This window comes from Hemitrygon akajei, chromosome 4, assembly GCF_048418815.1.
Source record: "Hemitrygon akajei chromosome 4, sHemAka1.3, whole genome shotgun sequence".
Lineage (NCBI taxonomy): Eukaryota > Metazoa > Chordata > Chondrichthyes > Myliobatiformes > Dasyatidae > Hemitrygon > Hemitrygon akajei.
Genome location: NC_133127.1, coordinates 72889531 through 72914152, shown reverse-complemented (window position 1 = coordinate 72914152; position 24622 = coordinate 72889531). Strand labels below are relative to the sequence as shown.

At 40.2% G+C, this 24622-nt stretch overlaps 1 protein-coding gene across 2 annotated transcripts in view; it reads left to right on the top strand.

The window, feature by feature from the left end:
- Positions 1–24622, top strand: part of afg2a (AFG2 AAA ATPase homolog A) — a 385051-nt gene that overhangs the window by 284576 nt on the left and 75853 nt on the right. For both annotated transcript variants that reach the window (XM_073042831.1, XM_073042829.1), the window contains one exon: positions 14231–14395. In XM_073042831.1, coding sequence (XP_072898932.1) covers positions 14231–14395 — 165 coding nt within the window. The remainder of the gene's footprint in view (positions 1–14230; positions 14396–24622) is intronic.

Sequence of the window (24622 nt, the reverse complement as noted above, 5' to 3'; positions counted from 1 at the left end):
AAAATTTACATACAGTTGCCTATGCCACACTGTGCTCTGCTTTATGATGTTACGTGGCATGAAGATCTGGTTGACACAGCCTCTGTTCTCCCTGAAGTCAGCTTGCTCTTTCCTCAAGTACACATCAACAACACCCGTAATCCACTGGACAATGACTTTGGCAAGAATCTTGCTGGGCACTAACAAAAGAGTAATGCCACACCAGTTGTTGCAATCATTTAGCGCTCCTTTCTTGGGGATCCAAACAATGACTTCCTTTGTTCAGTTCTTGGGTACTTGTCCCCATTCCTAGGTTATAGTTCACAGTGGTTGCAGGGTGGCTGCTGCAACTTTAGGTTCAAATTGTCATGTCCTGAAGCTTTGCTGTTCTTTAGTTATTTAATCACAGCAATAATCTCTTCCTTCTTGGGTAGATCTTTGTTGATATCGAGGTCCTCTGCTGCCTTTTGTACGTCAGGTTCTTCACCTGGCAGTGGTCCAGTCAGTAATTCACCGAAATACTCTGTTCATTGTGCTTTTTGTTCTTTCTCAGTTGTCAAATACAGATCTTATCTCTCCGGGGACCGCTGGATCTGGCCTGGAACTTTCCGCATACCAACTTTGAAATCTTGTATACGTTTCCCTGGTCATCTTGATTGGTTGCTTCTTTGGCCTCTACTGCAAGGTCTCCCATATAGACTCTTATCTGTTCTTACAAGACTTCCAGTTAAGATGGTGCTACCGAATATGGGTGACAGCTTCTGGTAGTCAACGAGCTAAGAAATCTGACTTAAAAACATCACTAAAAGTACCTTTGCTGAGGTAAATTGCATTGAATTGCTGCCACAAACAATGAAGGGATGAGCGATGGCAAGGCGAGTTCGGGGGATGAGCCGAGATGGTGTGTTGCAAAATCGTTGCAGATGGAGTTCCGATACCCATACAGTTGGCACGGAAGCGAGGTTCAATCAGTCTGGTGCCAAAAGGTCAAGCCATGACCCGGGTGCTTGTTGGATGCTTGTTCAACTGGCCCGGGTGCAAGGTTGGATAGCTTTGGACACCGAGCTGATTTGAAGAGCTTGAGAGCAGCTTCGGGCGTAGTCTAGGCCCAGAGCCTTTCACTGCAGCCAGGTCTTAGTACAAGGTACAATACACTGTCTAGACAATTTACAGTAAGTGCCGTCCCAGATTGGAGGCGAGAGCCGATTTCACTTGCTCTCCTCTCTCCAGGGTGCGAAGCCTTTCAGTGTTCCATTGTTAGGTCAATTTAAATGCCAACCCAGATAGACTGAAAAGACGGGGTATTGGTCAATTTCGCTTGTTCTCTGTGATGGTCATCTCCATGGCGCTGAGGTTATGAAGACTACCCTGGCCACTGTGCTCCGTGCCCATTAATATGATGAACTGATGAGCGAAGCCTTGGGCCTACTCCAGGGCTGTTCTCAGGTTCAGATCTGAGGACTCAAATTTGGTTCGGACTGTTTTTATTGTTTGCTTCAAAGGTTTGCATAATTTTAATTTTTTTTCTTTCTCTTGTGCATCAAGTGTTGGTCTTTTATTTTTGTTTCTTTTTTATTTGGGTTCTTTTGGGTTTTTTGCTTTGTGGCTACCAGTGAGCAAGCAAATCTCAAGTTTGTATAACTTATACATTTTTTGACAATGCATGAATCTTGAAGTCCCTTCACTTTCTTTTAAGCTTCAGTGTATTTAGTTGAAGTTTCACCCTAGGTCGTGTTGGCTTTGTATCTAGTGCTTCCTTCTTAACCTTCCATCTTTCTTCTAAGGTTGTCCATGTTCCTTGCTGAATCATTGTTTATTTCTTTCCAGCTCTATATCCTATACAAACCTCACTGTTCTATTTGAAGAGCGTGGCAATCCATTTCCACATTTTGCCAATCTTGTCTACTAACGCAGCCTTGTCAAGGTCTTACAAGGCCTGAAATCTGTCCTTAAACTGAAATGTGAAGGCAGATCTCACACTGGGGTCTTTCAGCGTCTCAACATCAAAATGTCTTTGTATATATGTTCTGGTCCAAGTGTTTCTCAGCTTGAGTTTCATCACTGCTACAAAATGGTGGTGATCACTTCCTGCATCTGCTCCTCTCTTCACCTGTATGTCCTGCAAGGATCGTCTCCATGGATCATTGATTATCAAATGGTCAATCTGGTTCATGTCACATCCATTTGGTGAGCACCATGTCAATTTGTGGATTTCACGCTGACCAGATTGTTAATGACACAGAATTCCGCCAGTCTTTCACTATTGTTATTCATTATTCCACATCCATGCATGCCCATGACCCTAGTGAAGTGTGAGTTGTTATTTCTCACGTTGGCATTCAGATCTCCCATGACGATGACTATGTCATGGCATAGTGTTAACTCTACCTCAGATTGCAGCCTTCATAGAAGACATCCTTTTCTTCAATGTCACTATCATTAGTTAGAGCACAGCACTGGATCAAGGTCATGTTCACTTTCTTCCCTTTCAGCCTGGCTCTCATCAGCCTACTGTTGATTGGCTTCTATTCCAGAAAGCATTTCTCAGTGCCTTTCTTCAAAGTGACATCATGATGCTGACCATCTTCCCTTAGTATGTACAAAACTGTTCCACCACTTGCAGCCTTTAGCCTGCCAGACCCATTCCATCTGCTTTCCTGACACCCAGTATGTGTAGGATGTAACAACGCATTTCTGCAGCTATTTTTGCCAGCTTACCAGTGTGGTACATGGTTTGTCATTCCAGAAACTAATTTTGGTCTTGGTCTTGGTGGTGTTCAGGGCTTCCTTCAATATGTCAGTAGCTTCCTCTTGGTTTTCACGACTTTCAGTCATGCTAGTCCCAGGTGGAGACTCAGAAATACCGTTGCTCACAGATGTAGAAGGATTCTTCAATGCTGTTTTCGTGACAGTTTTGTTTGACCAGTCAGGGTTGTTAGTTCCAAGCTGAACCCCTGAAACTGGAGGACCAGTGAACCACACTTAGTTTGACCTCTACCCTTTGACTGTTTGGCATGCATGACCCCACCAAGAGCCAAGGCATAGGCCTTTACTGTAGTCAGCATAGCTGTTTGGATCATTAAGGCATACAAGCCTCCAAACCATGACAAGGTTGTAGTCGTCTTGGAGGAATGGAGTATCACATGAAGAAAATATAGCTGTAATTAAAAAGAGCTCTTTTACAACAACATCTGGACTGGTTGTATACTGTTTGGGTCTCCTTACTAAAAATGGAATATACTTGATCTCATGGAGTTAAACAAATTTTGATACATTGACTATGTTAAGAGCACTATCCTATGCTCCTATTTCTTAGTAATTTATTGTAATGCATAGCTTCATTATCCATTTTGTATAACTTTGCTCACAACTTTGGATGCAGGGTGACAGCTCCTGCTGATTTTGTTCACTTTTGCCATCTGTTTCACTCCTTGTTATTTAATTGATTCACTACCTCATTTATCCTTTCATTTCCGCAGCCATTCTCCTCCGTGAAAACTGATACATGTAATTTATCCACCATTCTTTCCATTTCCAGCAGGATGCATCGCTGTGCCATATTTAATTGGACACCTTTTCTTTAACTATTCTTTTATGTGCTATGCATTTATGCAAAAATATTTGCAATTTCCTTTTATTGCCTGCGTTTCTCAGTTCTTCTAATCTTTATTGCTTCTTGCACAGTAATGCAGTAAAGCAAATACACTGCTTTTGAAGCCAACATAAAAGATCAGTAGAGTGCTGTAGATTTTTCTGATTCTGGCTGAACCAGTTTTATTGGATGAGAGGCAAAACTCTCCTTAACTCAGGCAAAACAAAGTGGAAATGAAAATATTTGGAAGAAGATTGATCAGTAGATGAAGCAATCCTATCAAAGTGACTAAGCTTGTCTGGCTTAATGGAACAATATTCAATATGAGTTTCCAAGTCAATTTTCCCTCACACAATTTAATATTCTCCTCGTTTAATTTAAAATAGCTTCTCTCTTTGCCTTTATTTGTGAATCAAGCATTTGAATCCTTCCTACATAAGTCCCTATCACAGCTGAAGGTCATCAGAATTCTGAAGCAAAGGCACCTTTGGTTGTTTCCTTGAATGTGTATATGTTATCAAAATTAAATCCTATAATTTTCATAACTTACAGTTAACTTGTAAGACACAAAGCTAAGGATTTTGTTTGAAATTGGATCACGAGCTCCAAATCAACATGCAAAACATGACTTCATTTTTATAGAAACTCAGAGATATCATATAAATCATGTATGGAATATCTGAAAGATAATCTACAATTTACAATTGGTGTGCTTGCATGCCCGCAGATAGCAGTATGTGCACAAGCAGATCTTCATAGTTTGAAAGGTCAAAATCAGAATCCGAATCAAATTTATTATTACAGACATATATGATATGAAATGTGTTGCTTTGCATTAGCTGTGTAGTACAAACATATTAAATTATTATGCACAGCATTAAGTAAAGGAGCTCTGTCTGAGCAGATCCCTGGTTCTAGACAACAGAGAGAAAACCCACTTCAAATAGATTTTTTTAAAGTAGAATACTGGCCTCTTTTCAGTCTCTAAAAGTTCTACCCCTGCCCTGTTCCACCACCCCGTCCACTGCCAGGCCTGGGAGGGACACGGTAGATTGGTCATCACCATCTGCCAGTTTGTTGATGAAGGGCTACTAGATCCAACTCTCCTTACGAATGATTTTGGGCCGAAGCATTGACTGTTTATTTCCCTCCATTGTTGCTACCTGACCTGCTGACTCCATCCAGCATTTTGTGAATGCTGTTTAGGATTTCCAGCATCTGCAGAATGCTTTTTGTGTCTGTTGAACCCATGTCTTGTCTCCTTTTGGCTCTCCCCCTCAGTTATTTCATTCACCATCTTGGTTCCTTAACTATCAATCCATTGGTTGCTTGATCTCTGGCTACCAACCCTCAGCTATTTCATTGCAACTCACTTGCCTCTCTCTACTGATCTACCTGTTAATGTCTCCACTGCTGGGGAGACATTTTGATGACAACATCCTGCACAGCAACTGGGCCTTTTATCATTAAGGAGCAGTCAAAACAAAGCTGGTCTGCATCTGATGTGAGGAATGGAAAAATGGTAACTAGCACCCAACAAATACCTTAATCAACACACACTAAGTGCTGGAGGAACTCAGCAATAAGACAGCATCTATGAAGGAGAATAAACAGTTGTCATTTTGGATTCAGAATCAGAATTGGGTTTATTATCACCAGCATATGTCATGACATTTCTTAACTTAGCAACAGCAGTACAATGTAATACATGATCAAAAAAAAGTAAATCATTTACAGTATATATGTATATTAAATTGTTAAATTAAAAATAGTGCAAAAACAGAAATAATTTTAAAAAAGTGAGGTCGTGTTCGTGGGGTCAGTGTCCATTCAGAAATCAGATGGCAGAGGGGAAAAATCTGTTCCTGAATCATTGAGTGTGTGCTTTCAGGCTTCTGTACCTCGTTCCTGATGGTAACAGTGAGAAGAGGGCATGCCCTGGGTAATGGGGTGTAAGTAATGGATGCCAACTTTCTGAGGCACCGCTCCTTGAGAATATCTTGGATACTAAGGAGCTGACTAGTTTTACAACTTTCTGTACCTTCTTTCGATCCTGTGCATTAGCTGCACCCCCACCCCCATACCAGACAGTGATGCAGCCAGTCAGAATGCTCTCCATGGTACATCTGTAGAAGTTTTTGAGTGTCTTAGGTTGCAAACCAGATCTCCTCAAACTCCTGATGAAATGTAGCTACTATTTTGCCTTCTTTATAGCTGCATCAATATGTTGAGACCAGGTTGGAACCTCAGAGATCTTGACACCCAGGAACTTGATATTGCTCACTCATTCCACTTCTGATCCCTCTATGATAAATAGTTCATGTTCCCTCATCCTATCCTTTCTGAAGTCCACAATCAGCTCTTTGGTCTTACTGACGATGAGTACAAGGTTGTTGCAAATTGATTTATTTATCACACGTACATTGAAATTTGGGCCGAGATCCTTCATCAGGACTGGAAAGGCAGAGGACAGAATGAGAAGATTGGGGGGGGGGGGGGGGGTAGGCGAAAGGAGTACAAGCTGGCAAATAGCAGGTGAACCAGGTGAGGGGGAAGGTGGGTGAGTAGAGAAGGGGGGATGAAGTAAGAAGCTGGAAGGAGATAGATGGAGAAGTAAAGGGCTGAAGAATAAGACATCTAAAAAGAGAGGACAGTTGCCTATGGAAGAAAGAGAAGGAAAAGGGGAATAAGAGGATAGTAATGAGCAGGTGAGGAGAAGAGAAAAGGGAGAGGTTAAGTAGAATGTGGAATGTAAAAACGAGAGATGGAAGGAGGGAGGAGAAATTACCGGGTTAGAGAAATCAAAGTGTGATTCAAATTACAGCAGCTTAGCTTTCTGTCTTCAACACACCGTGCCTCCTACAGGATTTGTTGAAAGGTTCTATTACAGGAATCACCTCTCAACTGCATGAGGGTTCTTGCTTTGGAGCACACCCTGCTGCATGACTGGCGGTAGCTGCTCGATTTCTTCATTTTCATACATATCATAAAAGGGTGGAAGTTGCTGTCAGTTACATACAGTAGAGTAACTTAAGCATTCTGAGTTTCATCAAAGTTTCCAGCAATATCTGGGTGATTGGGAACATTGGCATCCTCATTTATGAATTATTTAAAACTTTAATTTATTTTTTGTTCTATGCTTTTTGTTCTTTTCACCATTTCCATTTTTCTAAAATGCCCCTGCATAGTTCAATTGTTTTTTTTTGTTCTGCCTCTCTTTCTATATATAGAAAAATCTGACCAATATTATCTGCAATCCTAATTGCAGGGTTATGTTTGAATGCCAAAACTTGGTGCATTTTAAACTGCACAGCATATTTTTAAAAATGTATTTTAAATAGTTTTAAGTGAACACACTGGTGTTGACTTCACTAACTATTATTAGTAACAGCTGGCAGACTTCAGCTAACCTTTTCCTGCAGCTGTTTCTGTTGTTCGTTTTGTTCCCCTCCTGTATTCCACCAAAATTCAGGTGGAATGAAGTGGTTATAAAAGCGTCCATCAACACTAGAGCAGCTTGCCAAGCCAAGTATTTAGGTTGGAAGTTATACCTCCCCAACTGCTTCAAAACAGGAAGTAAGTCTGTTAAGTGATGGATGGCTGTACTTTGCCTAGAGGAGAAAAAAAACTTTACTTCTGGGCGCTGAATGAGTTCTGCAGTTGTTCAGTTTTAAAAGAAAACAGACTTTCACAGAAGGACGGTTACTCCCCTTTCAGAGCTGGGCTAGGCAGATCTTGTCTTTGCTGAAAATATTCCAAACCGATAGTCCTGACAGAGTCAGCCTGCAGGATTCTGCAGAGTCTGTGGATTCAGTACCAGATGTGCTTAACTTCAGGGTTTAATCCGCAAATGCTCGCTCAGTTACCCCTGTTCTGACAGGGTAAACTCTCAGTATTGGGACATATTCCTCGTGATCACATGACGCAGGGTGTGTTTCCTTTTCACTCACTGTGCATTAGCCAATAATTTGATATGGCAGCACCTGATATGTACATGGCTGTGTAAATTGTGCCACAGGTAGACTGCACATTGCCTGGCCATCCATATGTATACATGATCCCACTGGTTTTTGAGCTATTAATTTAATTCCTTTCATGGTCAAGTTCAGGTTACCACTGTCTCCAGGAAGCAGACTAAAGTTATGGCACCACTAATGTTTTAACAAAATTGAACAAAACTTTGTGCAGTTTAAGAAAAACATCAGTGAGATCCATAATTCTCATTACTAATCCCTGTCTATATACATACTCGTCTATATTAGCTAGTTCTTCCCATTTGCAAGATGTTTCAGTTATTTGTCTTGTTTCATCGTTTTAAATACCGCTGTGATGTGACATAGAATTTTATATCTGTTGAGCTACCCAACGCTATATGAAAAATCACATTATTGTCTAATCTGAACTATGTCAGTTCATGTTTGTTAAAGGCAGCAGGCTGGAAGAAAAACATTTCAAGAAATTTGGAACAGTCAGTCCTGAGAAACAGAGGATTCTTTTTTCCTAACTTGTACTTTAAGAGCCGTTTGAATACTTGTCTCATTTAATAAATTGGAAGTTTTTTTGTTTACATATGTTAATAACTCACACAACCAGGATTTGTATTTAACTACAAAATTTCTTTTAAGATAGTGAAATTATTTTCCTGATCTATTTATAACCCATTGAATACAGGACAAATTTTCATGGTCCTTTGGTACCAGGAATAAGCTTCACCTACAGATGTGGTTATAGGATTTTACCGTTCATTGGCATGAGGAAGTAGAGGTAGGCATTGGAAGAGAAATGGCAGTGTGCAAGACTCTAGTAAATAGTTGCTCCTTTTCTCCTTTGTGAAGCATCATTAGACATTATACAAGTGGCCAATGCATTCATAATACAGAAGATTCCAGTTAATTGAGCCATTGGCTAATCATGGTGGCCGTTTATTTAGGACAACTCTTAAAGAACAAAAACTAATTGGAAAAATGGCCATGGTTCCCTTCATTTATTTGGGGCACTATGCAGCTTAATTGGCACAGGAGTCTATTGAGTTTCTAACTAGTGCCAGACTCAAACACCTGTGTGGCCATTAGACACTACACTGTGCTTAGAGCAGACAGTTTTAAAATAATGTCAGTTGCATGTGTTTGTGTTCAAAATTCAGTGATTTTTCTCACTGATAGTTGGCAAGAAATAAGCAGTAAGACAACTTAGAACTGTTTTGTTCACTGGGGCTTCAAGCATTCGAGCTTGGAGATGCCAGACACAGCCAGGAGCGAAACTGAAACGATGTTATTACTTCAACAAGTCAGGAACTATGATGAATTTAAAGGTATCGACAATCATCTTGAATGTTACAATGAAAAAGAAGATTTGAAGGATGCAATCATCATAAATTGTCTACACTAGGTGCCTGCGCTGATTTTGTTCATCTACTGTCAGTCTAAAGAACGTGGTAGCATACACTGCATATGACGATAAATATTAGGAACTAATAGACAGTCTTATAGTACTGTAGTAGTATTTGTAGTGTTCTAGTTCATTATGTATTTCATTTAAATACATAATTTGTAACTCAGTTAAATGGTAGTTTGTCTTTTTTTATACCTTTTTAACTATTTTCATGAAACTTCGGCTAATTGGGGCAGCCACTTAATTAGGCCAAAATGTACTGGTGCTGATGTGTCCTGATTAACTGGACGCCTCTGTATATGCAACTTAGAATGTTACAGAGTGGACAAAAAAGTCGCACAGCAAAAGTCTCTGGAAATCATAGAACCATGTAATATGTGCAACCCCCAGGATATGGGGGGGTACGATCCTAGAAAATGGGCCTTATAATTTTCAGTAACACAAATCCACTTAAACTGCACATGCGTACTTTATTTGGATTTTTTTCATATAAAATTCATGTGAACAAATATTCCATATCTCTAATTTTTAATAGAGATTTGTAAGTCTGTAACTCTGGATTTATATGTGTTTCATTGTTTTAAAATTTACATAATTTGATGAAGTGTCAGAGATGCTACTATTCTGCTAGCCTTAAATATATCTAGTTTGTAAAAGTGAGCTAAAATAAGCCAAATAATATTAAATAGTTAACAGTAATCAAATAGTTTTTAGTAATACTTCACTTGCAGCCAGTCTCATGTACAGTACAATTGTGGTGTTGTTGAGGAATTAAAATCTTGCACAAGCTATCAATACAGTGGTATTTTGCTATAATTTAACAACGTTAATGAAATATAATCTTCAAAACTTACACAGACCTCCAACAGCAAGCTATCAGGTAAAGGCTGCATTGCAGTTCACCCTATTACATTGCTGAACTTATCATTTGAAGGTATTTAGTTAACAGTTTTGTTTCTATCCAGCATCAAATGAATCTGTGTATGTGGCATTTATAACTTAAATGCACAAAAATATTAATATTTCCTATATATCATGGAAGTTATCCAAAGAATACAGCCTACCCACTTTGTACCATATTTTCCCTGGGGCTTTGTTATTAGGCTTTAGTTCACAGTTCTGCTGGGTGGTTTCCGTTCTGCAAGATTACACTGATTTTTAGCCACATCTGTGAATCTTGTCAGATTCTCTGCACACCACTTGTAATCACATGTTTAATCAGTGGTGAGTACCCCCATGAGGAAATGGAGAAATCAGCTGTTTGTGTGATGAAGGGTGAAATCAAGTATGTAAAACAAAAGCAATTTTTACAGTGTTTACAAGTTCTGTCAGGTCCCACTCCACTCCTAAGACATTGTTCACAACAGGCATTTCAGGAAACTCCTCAGATTTATCCACAATTTAAAATATGTGATTCTAATGTTGTGTAGGTAGACAGTTTCAGAATGAGTTAGATCCAGAAGCTGTCAGTTGTGAAACTGTATATACTACAACTCAAATAACCAGCAGCTTACCTCAGAAGGTGTAGGAATAATGGTAGAGGGAAGGAATATACTGCAGCTCTAACACTTAGCTGTATTTAGAAACTTCTGAGGTCAGGATTGGAGTACCCATACAGATAGTAAGATGAAAAACCTCAGTAAAACAGATTTGTATTTTACAATGGTCATCTATGTTTCTTTCTAAGGATCTTTGCTCAGTCCACAGAGGATGCTAAGATTCTGTGTATACTGTTTCACCTTGAATTACAAATAAGCTCCCATGTGGAACATAAGCTGTCCAGGTAAATGCCTGTGCGTGGATCAGGAATGGGTTAAGCTTCATTCTGCATGCTTTAGGTTGATGTTGTGCCAGTAATGTCCAGCAGACAACCTCAAATCAAGACAAGATAATGATAATGATCTGGCAGATAATCTTTTGGTGAGTTTTAGCACGGAAGTATAAAATGACACTTTCTGGAAAGTGGAGTAAAAGGCAAATGGGAATCTTACACTAAAATATTAAAGGAAGAACCAAGAAGTGTTTAAACTTGAATATACATAAATGAAAGGATACATTAATAATTATTTAAGAACATACTTTGAAGTGGAGACTTTTTCATATTGGGATTTATATAAAAAAATATAATTAAAGATATAATCTTGAATCTGATGCACCGATCCACTGCCTGCATTCACTCCTCCCCCCCCCCCCCCCCCCCACCCCCTGCACTAATCCCACAGCTACCTTCTTTAGTACCCTGGGGTAGGGAGCACTAGAAGCCCTTACTCAAGACAGAGTGAGCCACAAATGGTGATGAATCTACAGAGTTCTACTCCCAGTATCACCTTGACGAGTGTTGATAGCTAATGCATCTTTCACACTTCAGAGATATTTTTTTTAAAAATAATTAATTAAAAATAAATGTAAATTTTAAAAGTGAGCAACCAACTTAGCTTTATTTAATGCCAGTTGTTCAAATGCTGAAGGTTCAGTTACCGTTGATAAAACTGCACAATTCATTTGTTTGGCCTTCTGTTTGTTGCCCGACTTTGAGAGGTGTGTCAAGAGCATAGAAAGGGTATTGGGGATTCCGGGAGAGTTGAGCTTTTGTTAAGAGAAAAGAGAGTAACAGATTCTTTTTACATTGGGATTTTTATAAGGAATTTCAGGAACAACTATTTCTGTTGATGGATGTTTTGCTGAGTAGAGACATACTTGTAAGAATATCATCAGAGTTAATCAAAAATTTATTTTACACAAGGTTGTGTGTTTAATCATTTTAATATGGGAGGTAGAGAAATGTTTGAAATTAGAATTACTGCTGGGATGTTAGAAAGGGGATTAATAGAAAAGCATTTTCAAAGTACAAAGATGGGCTACATGATCTTCTGTAAACTTTTATCTGGGCCTTGTCAATGATTGTAAGTTCAGCATTTTGATGAAGTATCAAAATGTAACCTTGTATGGCCAGTGTTTTATGGTACATCATGTGCGATCCCAGTACCCAAGAAGGACCAACCGAAAATCTTGAATTACTACTGTCCAGTGGCCCTGACCTCACACATCATGAAGACCCTAGAGAAGCTTGTCCTGGCTCACCCCCATTCCCCTGTCAGATCAGTCCTCGATCCCCTACACATCATCTCCTGCCTTCCAGGAGCATATTGGAGTCTACAATGTTGCTATGTACCTGCTAAACAGAGCCTACTCCCAGGGCAGCATTGTGATGATCATGTCTTCAGTACCATACATCCCTCATTGTTGGAGGAAAAGCTCCATTCAATGTGGGTTGCACTTCCTTTGTATCCTGGATAATGGACTACCTGAGAGGCAGGCTACAGTTTGTGCAGCTTCAGAGCCGTGTGTCAGACATGGCTATAAGCAGCACTGGGGCCCCACAAGGGACCGTATTGGCTTCCATCCTTTTTACCCTGTATACCTCGGATCTTAGATGCAACACTGAGATAAGTCATCTGCAGAAATTCTGAGGCTAAGGCACCGGTGACCCCTGTTTCCATCCAAGGGGTCAGTGTGGACATGATGGAGGATTACAAATACCTGGGAATACGAATTGACAATAAACTGGACTGGTCAAAGAACACTGAGGCTGTCTACGAGAAGGGTCAAAGCCGTCTCTACTTCCTGAGGAGACTGAGGTTCTTTAACGTCTGCTGGATGATGCTGAGGATGTTCTACAAGGCTGTGGTGGCCAGTACTATCATGTTTGCTGTTGTGTGCTGGGGCAGCAGGCTGAGGGTAGCAGACACCAACAGAATCAACAAACTCATTCATAAAGCCAGTGATGTTGTGGGGGTGGAACTGGACTCTTACGGTGGTGTCGGAAAAGAGGATGCTGTCCAAGTTGCATGCCATCTTGGACAATGTCTCCCATCCACTCCATAATGTACTGGTTAGGCACAGGAGTACGTTCAGCCAGAGACTCATTCCACCGAGATGCAACACTGAGCGTCATAGGAAGTCATTCCTGCCTGTGGCCATCAAACTTTACAACTCCGCCCTCGGAGTGTCAGACACCCTGACTTATTTCCACGGAATAATTTACTTATTATTATTTAATTATTTATGGTTTTACATTGCTATATTTCTACACTATTCTTGGTTGGTGTGACTGTAACAAAACCCAATTTCCCCCGGGATCAATAAAACATGTCTGTCTGTCTGCCTTAAACTTCAAACATGTGAAAAATACCAACATGTCAATGAAGAGAGAAAAAATTAAATTGAGGTTAATGGTGAAGACATGTTGTACTGTAAGAAGGGTCTTTGCATTTTAGCCTGACTTAAAAGAATGACTACTAATCCTTAGGAAGAAAAAACAATCCTGGTTTTATTTAAATATTTCTAATTATCTGTTCATTATCTGGCCAGCATGGTAGTGTAGCGGTTAGCAGAATACTTTACAGCACCAGTGACTCGGGTTCAATTCCCATCATTGTCCATAAGGAATATGAACATTCTTCCCATTATCACATGGGTTTTCTCTGGGTGCCCTGGCTCCCTCCCACATTCCAATGATGTGGTAGGGTTAGTAATTGTAGGCAAGTTAAAAGCATGGTAATGCTTGGACCGTGTTATTCATTGATGCAAACGATGCATTTCACTGTATGTGAAATATTCTGATGTACATTGACATCTAAAGCTAATCTTTTCCTAATCTTACTCATACTTTTTTTGCTTTTAGTTACATTTTCCTAAAAATGCAATATTTTAAAATGTTATATTTATTTAAATCTCTTTAAATAGTTTGGAAAATATCCCTGTCAGATACAATTAAAAACAGGCCTGTTTCACTTCACCAACATCTGTCGGGTGTGGACTGAGTTTATTCAGCCATCTGGATCCCAAAATAAGAAGGGACAAGAATTGTGAATGTTAAGCCAGAACGTTGCTTTCAGCAGAAAAAGGACAACAGGTCTGTAGTTTCCTACATTCAGTCTCCCTCCCTCCATCTGTTTTCCTCCATGATTGAACCCCGACAGTTTTATGGAAAACAGAGTTTTCAACTAAGACCCTGATTGGTGAAAATCTTTGGAAATGAGGAGTTACAAGAGGAGTTACTGAACAAAACATTACCTGATGCTTCCACACCCGGCCTCTTAGTTCCAATTAGAGAGCTACTGCTGGATCTGCCTTGAGATTCACTCGCTTTCCTCAAATTAAGGACATGGGCTGTAAGGCTCTATGTGATGCATTTGCCACAAGAGGAGTCAAACTTAAGCCAATTCTGTGTGAAGGAGTATAAATGATTCTCTAATTTTTTTTCAGGCTTTGATGCGTCCCGGGCGGATTGACCGTATTATATATGTACCATTGCCCGATACAGCAACTCGAGCAGAGATTTTCAAGCTGCAGTTTCGTTCTATGCCGATTGGTGATGACATAAGTTTGGATTATCTAGTGAGCAGGACCCAGAAGTACTCTGGCGCTGAGGTAAGCACCAATAAAAGTTCCTTGAGTGCAAATTAAATTCATGGGTTTTGCAAATCTGATGCCTTTTGCATCCCAGTGCTATCCTGATAATTTACATGAAAGTTTCTTCTCTTTTTCTCTTCTTTCTAATTAATTAAAATATTCTAGATCAAATTCCTGGTGAGTATAAGTTCATAAACTTGGAATTCCTCTCACGTAATTTAATTGACGATCATTTTGTGATTTAATTGAGAAAAGTTCCGAAGATGGATATCTTGAGACGTTTGCCTATCTTTGATAATGCACCAGCTAGTAGTATTTTGAAGTTATCTAGAAGTTTTATTTTTGAGTAACATGAAAGGACAGGAGCTGTGCACTGTATCTGATACAGGCTATACATCTGATATCGGTGTGGCCAGCACTGAAATTGGAAGTATGCCATCCCTCCTTTATTAGTGTTTGGATGAGTTAGGGCAGACCCACTCACCACAATTTTCCACTGTTATTTGTTGTTGTTGGCGCCGCTTTCTCCAGTAACTCTCCAAGTTCAATTGCAGTACATTGTGTAGTGAGCAAGGTTTCTTTCTTATTTTTGGCTTTGTTGTTTGCCAGTAGTTTAGAAAATCAGTCTTCAAATCTATTTGCCCTTGGGAGAGTAAACAGTGGCCCAGACTTTCCAGTAATAATGATGGCAAAACTCTCAGTGTTTTCCATCATATATCCAGGAAACTAGCACCAGCTGCAAAGTTTCATCCTTACATAATTTAGTGCAGAAATACTGGTTCATGTGACTCCTCTCCTACAGACCCCATGATATGCAACTTTCTCCAGTCGAATTGATGTTAGTCACTTGATGTATTTACAAATTTCTCTCGCTGTGAAGTCCCCTGTGGACATTCCATTTTGTTGTACAAGGTCTGGCATTATTAAATAGCTATAATATTCCTTACCAAGCTCTTCTATCTAATTACTGCTTACCAGATTTCATGTAAGTAAATTTTAATTCCCTCAGTTGAACTTCAAGCAACAAAAGAGGAACCTCTCATATCAGCTAAAATTTCTGCATTAAATTATGCATGTGTGAAATTCTAAAGTTGCCATCAATCTCACTGTGTAATATTGACAAACTGATGATTTTTCCTGATTTCTAACGCAAAGTTTGTCCATAGTTCATATTCCAATGATGAATAGATTTGAAGATTGATTTTTTTATGATCTAACACCTAACAAGGGCCAAAGTCAAAAGAAAATGTTTGCACGCAATATACTGTAATTTTAACAAACATTTAAAAGATTTTACAGACTGCCAAAAGACACGTAATTAAGGCAGAAGTTGAAGGATCATACATCCAAAAAAACGTAATGCACTTTTTTTTTCTTCCTGGTTTGTTGTCCATGACATGGGACTTAACTGCTCAGACAGCATGATGGATGCCAGAGATTTTTATGAATTGACCCTCAATCAGATAAAGAGAAATCAACATCACAAAGATTGCTGAATCTTTGTGAGCAGTTTTCCACAAATTCTGCAGACAGCAGTTTTGCCTCACTGCTTCTGCAAGATTCAGCTGAATAAGCACTTTCTACAAAATCACATTGCAATATGGATTAATCTACTTCAACGTACTGTAGTAATTTTATGTATTGCTTCTGTGAAAAAAACAGAAATTTCATGACATATGTGTGATGATAAACCTGATTCTGATATGGGTCTCTGTTGTGGACTGAGAGTGGGAAAGGGGAAGGGAGAGGGGAGGGAGCAGAAAGCACCAGAGAGGCATTCCGCAATGATAAATAAACCAGCTGTTTGGAATCAGATGACCTTGCCTGGTATCTCACACCCGGGGTGTGTATGCCCCCCACACCCTGGCTCTCCTTTGCTACCTGTCCCACACCAATTCCACAGCACACCACCCTCAATATTCCCAACACCCTTTGCTCCCGCCAGATCTACAAACTCAATGTCTTCTCCACATTGATAAATGTAGTACTGTGCAAAGGTCACCAGGAATACTTAGTAACTTATCAAAAATGTGGCTGGTTTGACAAGCTAACACAAGATCTCAGCAATCATTTTGTATGTCTGTGAGGAAATGCAGTTAAATTAAACTGAGTAACAATCAACTCAATTAGGACTGACTCTGGAAAATAAAATTCTGTAAGATGCAAGGTATAGTGGTAAAAGGTGACTAAGAGAGAGAGGTGGAGAAGGGCCTGAAGTGGCTCACCTATCAGCAAAATTTGCACTTGAATTTTCCTCAGTTTCAGTGGCTTGACTTTATTATATCCACCACTCCATGGACACCACCAATACGCCCTATGAAATTGCTCCTTTAATTTCACCCTTGACATCTTTTTCTATATTTTTGTTTCCATATAATAAATCTCATTAGTCATTCATTCTATTATACATCACAAGTATGCTGGATATTTTGAATACAAAACAGCATATTTTCACCAAATTCCCATTTGGTATCTAATAATAGAAGACCACACTTGTGGCAGGAGAGTGAAAATAAAAGGTACCTGTACTGTGAGCAAATGTGAATGGTTCTAAAAAGAACAGTTGGTCTTTGGCCTTAGAAATAGCAGCAAACCTAGGACTTGTGTTGTCAAAAGTGGAACTTACTGTACAGCAGATGATGTACATTTCTTTCTTACATTTGAGTGTGGGACTTGGTAAGGATATTTGAATAATCCTGTCCAGGATCCTGTAACAAGTTAGATCTGATCCAATTATTTCTCAATAGGGCTGAGCCTACCAAACACATTAATTCCTTTATTTTAATTCTATTTGCTTAGTTTAATGTTATAATCCCCAATGCATTTTAATAGTTTTATCTATTTTAAGTTTTTGTGTTTTTTTAAATTTCTTTGCAATTTCATTGCTTTTGAAATGTGTTAGGATTATTTGAAAACAACTATTTAAAAATCTCTCACAACAGCCACGGTCAGTGAAAGAAGTTATGCTTTGCCAACAGTTAAAAGTTTTGAAGAAAGGGCTTCCTCAATGCATTTTTGGAGACCCAGTCAGCATCTGGCCACACAATTGAAGTCTGAGAAATTTCATGCCTGCAATCTAGACCCCTCTCATATAGACTATGCAGGTCGAGAATGGGAAACTATAGAAAACATTTCTGGGCAGGTGGGCCAACCCAGAATGTTCTGGGGGCAGCTCGCAGATATCATCATGCTTCCAGCACCAGCATAGCATGCCCACAACTAACCCATATATAACATAGACAGCACTCAAGGATGGGATTGAACCCTGGTCTCTGGTGTTGTGACTGTTCCATTTGCTATGAATGAACATTGAGCTTCCCTTTGAGTTTCATTGAATTCAGTTTTCAATGTTGCACACCTGATGCATGCAGCTCATTGAATAAACACCCTGAGCTGCTCAGCTTGAAAATTACATGTCACTATTAAAAGAAAAGATGGGAATTCATAAACCTTCCCTGCTGACACCCTTCCTCAATCAACACCTCCAGAAATCCGATTAATTGGTCTTTCATCCATTACTGTGTATCAGAACTTGCTCTCTGCAGGTTAACTGCACTCTTTGGAACAATGATAACTAAACTTACAAAATAAGTCATTGTATCCAGAAATTAGGATATTTTGAGTAATATTGTGAGTGTTAGAGAAATGCACATACTTCTTGAACAGAATTATTATTTGTGAGCTAGGGAAATGTTTTAATAGGCCTTCAAATCGAATAGTGCTTTTAGTATTTAATCATGACTCATACAGTAAGTATAAATTACAGTTTAAGCTATCTATAAGCTGGAGCCTGGAAATTACTGGATCAAGTTACCAGAAAAATGCATATGAAATTCTTCTCATAGAATTGCAGCACAGAGGGAGGCCATTTGAGCCATTGTGCCTGTGCTATTTCTTTGAGTAAGCTGTTGTTTCTCTACAGTGCTGCTATCTTTTTCATTTCAAATATTTATCTAATTCTTTTTTGAAAATTGCTGTTGTGCTTGTTTTTATTGGCATTTAAAGCAATACAGTACAAACTGATTTGATTGCACGTCATAAGATTTTTTACTTCATATTGTGGCTTTCTGTAACAATTACTTCAAGTAAAAACAGAAAATATGGGTGATAATCATCAGATCAGTTAAGATTTCAGATCAATGACTGTTGTGTATTTAATATTTCAGTAATATTTGAGTAATCTTGCAAATATATAGTACGATTAAGCATCCTTTATTGTTTATATATTTCATTATGGTTATACAATAAGTAAAAATATGTGAATTGCATACACCATCACTCTACTACATGATATATGCACATTTTGCTTAAAGTAAACATTAAGTTAGACTCCCATTTCAGATTCACTATTCCTTTGAAATAGTGCAAAAACATTGCACTATTGCACTAAAGTTACAAAACATAACAGTGTTGACGAGGTATTTTTAAAACAAACCCAAGATGGCTACTAATCTATTAAAGAGCAGCGAGCCATTTAAACCAGGGGCGTATCTACGGAAAATAGCGCCTATGGCAAGCACTGAAATTACGCCCCTGTCCAAACATCTGAGACCCCTCTTTTAGATAACTTTACCATAATATCAGCTCAAAAATATAAGTCAAGCTCATTAATCTTTTAATTAACAAATTATGCACTACATGAAAATTATAACTGCACCTTCCTTGCTTTCACTGATGCAAATTGGTCTATGATGTGATCAAAGTCAGTTTTTTCAGTTTATTCTCTTTCTACACTCAGCAGGGCAAGATCACAAAGACTGCTTTGACCCATGGTGGCTCTCAAATACAAATTAAGTATTTACAAAGTAAGTTTTTAACTTACTGAATGATCTTTCACAGCTGGCGATGGAAACTGCGATGGTTTGCATTATCTGAATAGCAATGCGAAGATTGGGGAAGACGCTCTCATCTCCGTACTGAACAATAAGTTCAAGAAGCTCTTCAAGTCTTGATATTTTCATGTTGACCCGCCTTGATAGCAACATTCTGGAATCCAAAATTTCTTCATATAGCTGATGTCCATCAACATCAGAGCTGTACAATTCACCCAAATTTTCACACTTCTTCTTAAGGTCGTTATTGTCGGCGCTGTAACACAGTCCCTCGACATCAAGAAGGAACCCAAACTTGGCGTCAATGTCATGCAAATGAGCGAACCTTTCATCCATTTCTCTGTGAAGACGGTCGAGTGTTCCCTTCATGACTTTTTCCATTTCTTCCTTAGCTGTTAACCCAGCGTCTCTCAAGTTTTCATCAGCCATTCATTTCTTTCATCTCTGATGTCTTTCAACTTCAATATTCCATTCTTGACAGGGGCTGACTCCTTCTTCGAGTGACTCACTGACTAACACTTCTCTTTCATCATAAAAATGATCTCGGAGGGCTTTCAAATCCAGGGCAGCATCGTGGAAGTTCATGCTAGGATCCTGCAGCCTCTTTTGAATATGGTCAATGTGAATGAGTGCTTCGTTCCAAAATCCTAGCAAAATCAGAAAATCATAACTCAACATGCGGTTGTACAGCTACCTTGTGTCACTTCTTGTTTCACTGGTCTCGTTTTCATTGTCTATCGTGTCCTGGAGAACTTGAAGTATCTCCTCAAGGTACTTGTTGACGGACTCCACTGCTTCTGTCCTTGAACTCCACCTGGTTTCAAATTCCGACTTAAAAACCACAGGCATGGCGTTTTTGAGTTTTTCCCAGCACTGTGTTGAACGAGAGAAAAACACATAGAGAGCTTCGATGGTTCCAAAAAACGTGGCCATCATTGTATCCTGCTTGGCTGCATGTACACCCACCAAGTTGAGGGAGTGATTGTCGCAATTCACAAACACTGCCAGGTTGTTTTTCTCACTTATTCTTTGATGAACACCACTTCTGTGCCCAACCATCACAACAGTGTTGTCATAGCACTGTGACCAACAATCTTGTAGCTCCATTTCATCCTTTCCTAGCTGTTTCAAGATGTCTTCAACCAAGCTGTCAGCATCCTTCTGGGTTATCTGGATAAAACCAAGGAAAGACTTTCTAACACAGACTGTTTTCCTCTCAAAATCAACTTCCACATACCTCACTACTTCTGACATCTGCTCACGGTGTGCCTGATCAGGAGTCGAGTCAAACATGAGACCATAGTACTTGGCTTTACGAATGCTTCTCAGTAAACTCTGGTGAATGGATGCCATCATGTGGATGAATTCATTCTGGACACCCGGTGCAAGATAAGACGTGGATCCAGGATGACTTACCAAATGAGTGAGGTGTTCTTTTACGACAGGGTCAAAGGTGGCCAGTAGTTTCAGTAAGCCAAGGTAATTTCCCACATTGGAGTCATCGTCTAGCTGAAGTGACTCCCTGTGTCCTCACAAAGCCAGGTTCTGAGTCACAAGGAATTTTATGCAGTAAAAGATTCTCGTCAAGATATCACACCACTTCTGCTTTTCCTTCTCAATCTGTGACTGAAAAACCGCATCAATAACTCCTCTGTTTCCAGCTAAATTTCTTTCCATTTCTTTCCACTGTGTGAAGCATTCCCGGTGATTCTTGGCATTTTCATGAACACTAATCCTTTCAGGTGCTTTCCACTGGTTGAATCCACTTTCCTGCTCCAATGAGGATTGATGGTTTGACCAGGAATAGAGAAGACAACAGATACAAAATGCAGACTTTTAGAAGGGGAATAGACCAGCCATGAGCGAGTCACTTCCTCACCACGACCATTTCCCAATTTCCTCTTGAACCAAGTTTTATTCATTGAGCGGTTATTTGTTGGTAGGAAAGGCCCCTCACTGTTCTGGAAATACATTGAACCCAGCTTTATTATTTCTGTTCTCAACGCGTCAGGCAGTATTGCTTTTCCAGTATCCTTGTTGAACTTCAGAAGTGCGATATCATGCTGTTCAATCACTTCTGGTATGACAGTTTGGGGCTCTTTGACACCATCCAGTTCACTAGGTTCAGTGTCATCAGGTAAAATCTCATCTGTAAACTCAACATCACCACCACCACCATCGTCTTCCCCTCCTGTCATGTCCACGTTCTCTGTGGCAGCCTCATTCTTAATCTCGTCATACTCAGATTTATCTGACTTGACTTCCTTCTCAGCTTGTGACGCATTTGTCCTTGATCCACCTTGGGATTCTAACAAACTTGTAGCAGGTGCAGGCGACTCCATGGAACGTGTTGAACTACTTGTTCCGGGCTTTTCAAAGAAGGGTATAAAGAACTTGCTCGACTTCTTGGCTTCCTCTGCCTCAAACCTTCGTCTCTTCTGTCCTTCAGCTCCACTTTCCTTCTTCTTCATGAAGAAACATTTCATGGTCTTCTTACACAATGCTCTGAAATAAGGCCATCCTAGTGCTCACCCATGATAATCAAAGACAGATCATACATCTGAAGAAAATTCTTTTTTCACTATCCGAGGATGGCTTGTCTGACTTTAATAGAAACTGCTCAGTGGCGCCCAGGGTACGTGCCATACCTGCCATGCCTTAGATACGCCACTGATTTAAACTAAAAAGAAATTCAGTGAGGAATAGCTAATAAAAAACGCAGCCCATCATGTGCAGAGATGGTCAAGTTGAAAAAGAAATTGCGTATCACATGTTTATCGAAAGGGACACAGTAGTGTTCTTCACTTAAGTCAGAAAATGGAACACTTCATGGGCTCATAAAGAGCCTGTACAGGGTGATAATAATCATAAGATAGAGCAAAAATGGATGGCTACATTGGAAAATTTGCTGTGTTTGATTACACAAAAGATAACTGGAATATGTATATTGAGCAAATTGAACGGTATTTTGAAGCAAATGAAATAGCCAATGAGAACCAATTTTGTTGAGTGCATTGGGTTTAAAGTCATGCCATTTACTTCGAATTTTAACTACTCCAACCAAAACTTCCAGAATGAGCTTTGCTGATATTGTAAAACTACACCTGTCCCTACACCTCATCTCTTACCACCATTCAGGGCCCCAAACAGTCCTTCCAGGTGAGGCAGCACTTCACTTGTGAGTCTGTTGGGGTAATCTATTGCATCCAGTGCTCACGGTGCGGCCTCCTCTACATCGGCGAGACCCAATGCAGATTGGGAGACCACTTCGTCGAGCACCTACGCTCCGTCCGCCACAACAGACAGGGTCTCCCGGTTGCCACTCACTTCAACTCTCCCTCTCATTCCCATTCGGATATGTCCATACATGGCCTCCTCTACTGCCATGATGAGGCCAAACTTCGGTTGGAGGAACAACATCTCATATACCGTCTGGGTAGTCTCCAGCCCCTTGGTATGAACATTGAATTCTCCAGCTTCCGGTAATTCCCTCCCTCTCCCTTCCCCCATCCCACCTTCACTCTGTCTCCTCTTCTAGCTGCCTATCACCTCTCTCACGACTCTGCCTTCTTCTACTACCCGTAGTGCTTTCCCCTTAGATTCCTTCTTCACCTCTCCTGCCTATCACCTCCCTGCTTCCCCTCCCCCACCCCGTGATCTTTCTTCTGATTGGTTTTCCACCCTCTCCCCACCTTCTTTATAGGGCCCCGCCCCCTCCTTCTTTAGTCCTGACAAAGGGTTTCGACCCGAAACGTTGACTGCTCCTTTCAACGGATGCTGCCCGACCTGCTGAGTTCATCCAGCTTTTTTGTACGTACTGTTCGCAGGATTTGTGTTTTTTTTCCCTCTTTCTCTATGCATTAGGGGTTGGTCTTTTTGATATAATCCTCTGTTTGTGATATATAAATGTGGATGAAATTGTGATAAGCAGTATGAATGTGGATGAGATTTGAAGATGACACAAGAATTGGCTGAGCTCTGGATAGTGAAAATAGTTGTCTACAATCTCACTGGCTCTCACTCAGTTTTGGTGTGGTGGAGAAGAGCAGTACATACGTCAGGCTGGGCTAAAGTGGAATAGCAAGGTAGTACTTATGGTTCATGGACTGCTCAAAAACTTGATAATAGAGAGGAAGAAGCTCCCACTGAGTGGGGGTCTTCAGACTCCTGTACTTCCTCCCCAATGGTAGTAATGAGAAGAGGGCATTCCCTGGATGGTAGGGCTCCTTAATGATGGATGAGCATTTTCTTGAGGCATCACCTTTTGAAGAAGTCCATTGTGGTGGGGAGGGTTGTGCCTGTCATGGAGCTGGCTGAGTAAACAACCCTCTGCAACCTCTTTCGATCCTGCGCTTTGCAGCCTCTATACCAGGCATTAATGCAGCTAGTCAAAATACTCTCCAATGTAAATCTGTAGAAATTTTTTGGAGTCTTTGGTGACATAAGTGATCTCCTCAAACTTCTAATGAAGTATAGCCACATGCGTGCCTTCTTCATAATTGCCTTAATGTGGTGGACCCAGGATGGATCCTCTGAGCTGCTGACACCCAACATCCTGAAGCTGCACACCCTTTCCACCACTGACTCCTCAATAAGGACCAGTGTGTGTTTTCCTGCATTCCCTTCTTCAAATTCACAATCACTTCCTTGATCTTGCTGACGTTGAGTGCGAAGTTGTTGTTGCAACATCATTCAACCAGCTGTTCTGTCTTGTTCCTGTATGTCTCCTTGTAGCTGTCTAAGATTCTACCAACAACAGTGGTATCATCAGCAAATTTATAGATGGTATTTTAGTTGTACCTGGCCACATAGTCTTAAGTATAGACAGAATAGAGCAGTGGTCTAAGCATGCATCCTTTAGGTGCACGATGGTGAGTCCGAAAGATTCCAGTCACCTTACAGTGCCAATAGGTTGTTACTTTCCTTGAAGCTTAAAGGACAGGCCTTCTGCTGGTATCAGGAGACCTGAGCAATTTTAGCACTGAGTACAGGCTGCTCAAACAGCTTGCAAATTTCACAGTGTGCTGCAACTTAACTAATGGTGAGTGTGTTTTGCAGGATTTAGCTCCTACGGTACACAAGCACCAGTCTATGACAATTGTTCCTGTACTATTAGACTGCAATTGTCTAGTGCCAGCCAGCTGACCTGAGACTCTAAGCCTTCTGAAATATGTGTGCTTGGACCTGAAGCTTGTGCATTGCATGTAGACTTCATGCTGTGAACTGCACTTTTCTGCTGATCCCCTACTCTCTGTGCAGCTGGACAAGAGTAAGAAGTAGCCTGTTGTAATCCTTATGACACCTGCTCCTGCTGTGCCGGTCCCACTGTGTACATCTGCTACCCAGGGTAAAACAGCATAAGTGCTATCCATACTGATATGATAGTTTGGAGTTCTAAAGTGCAGATCACATA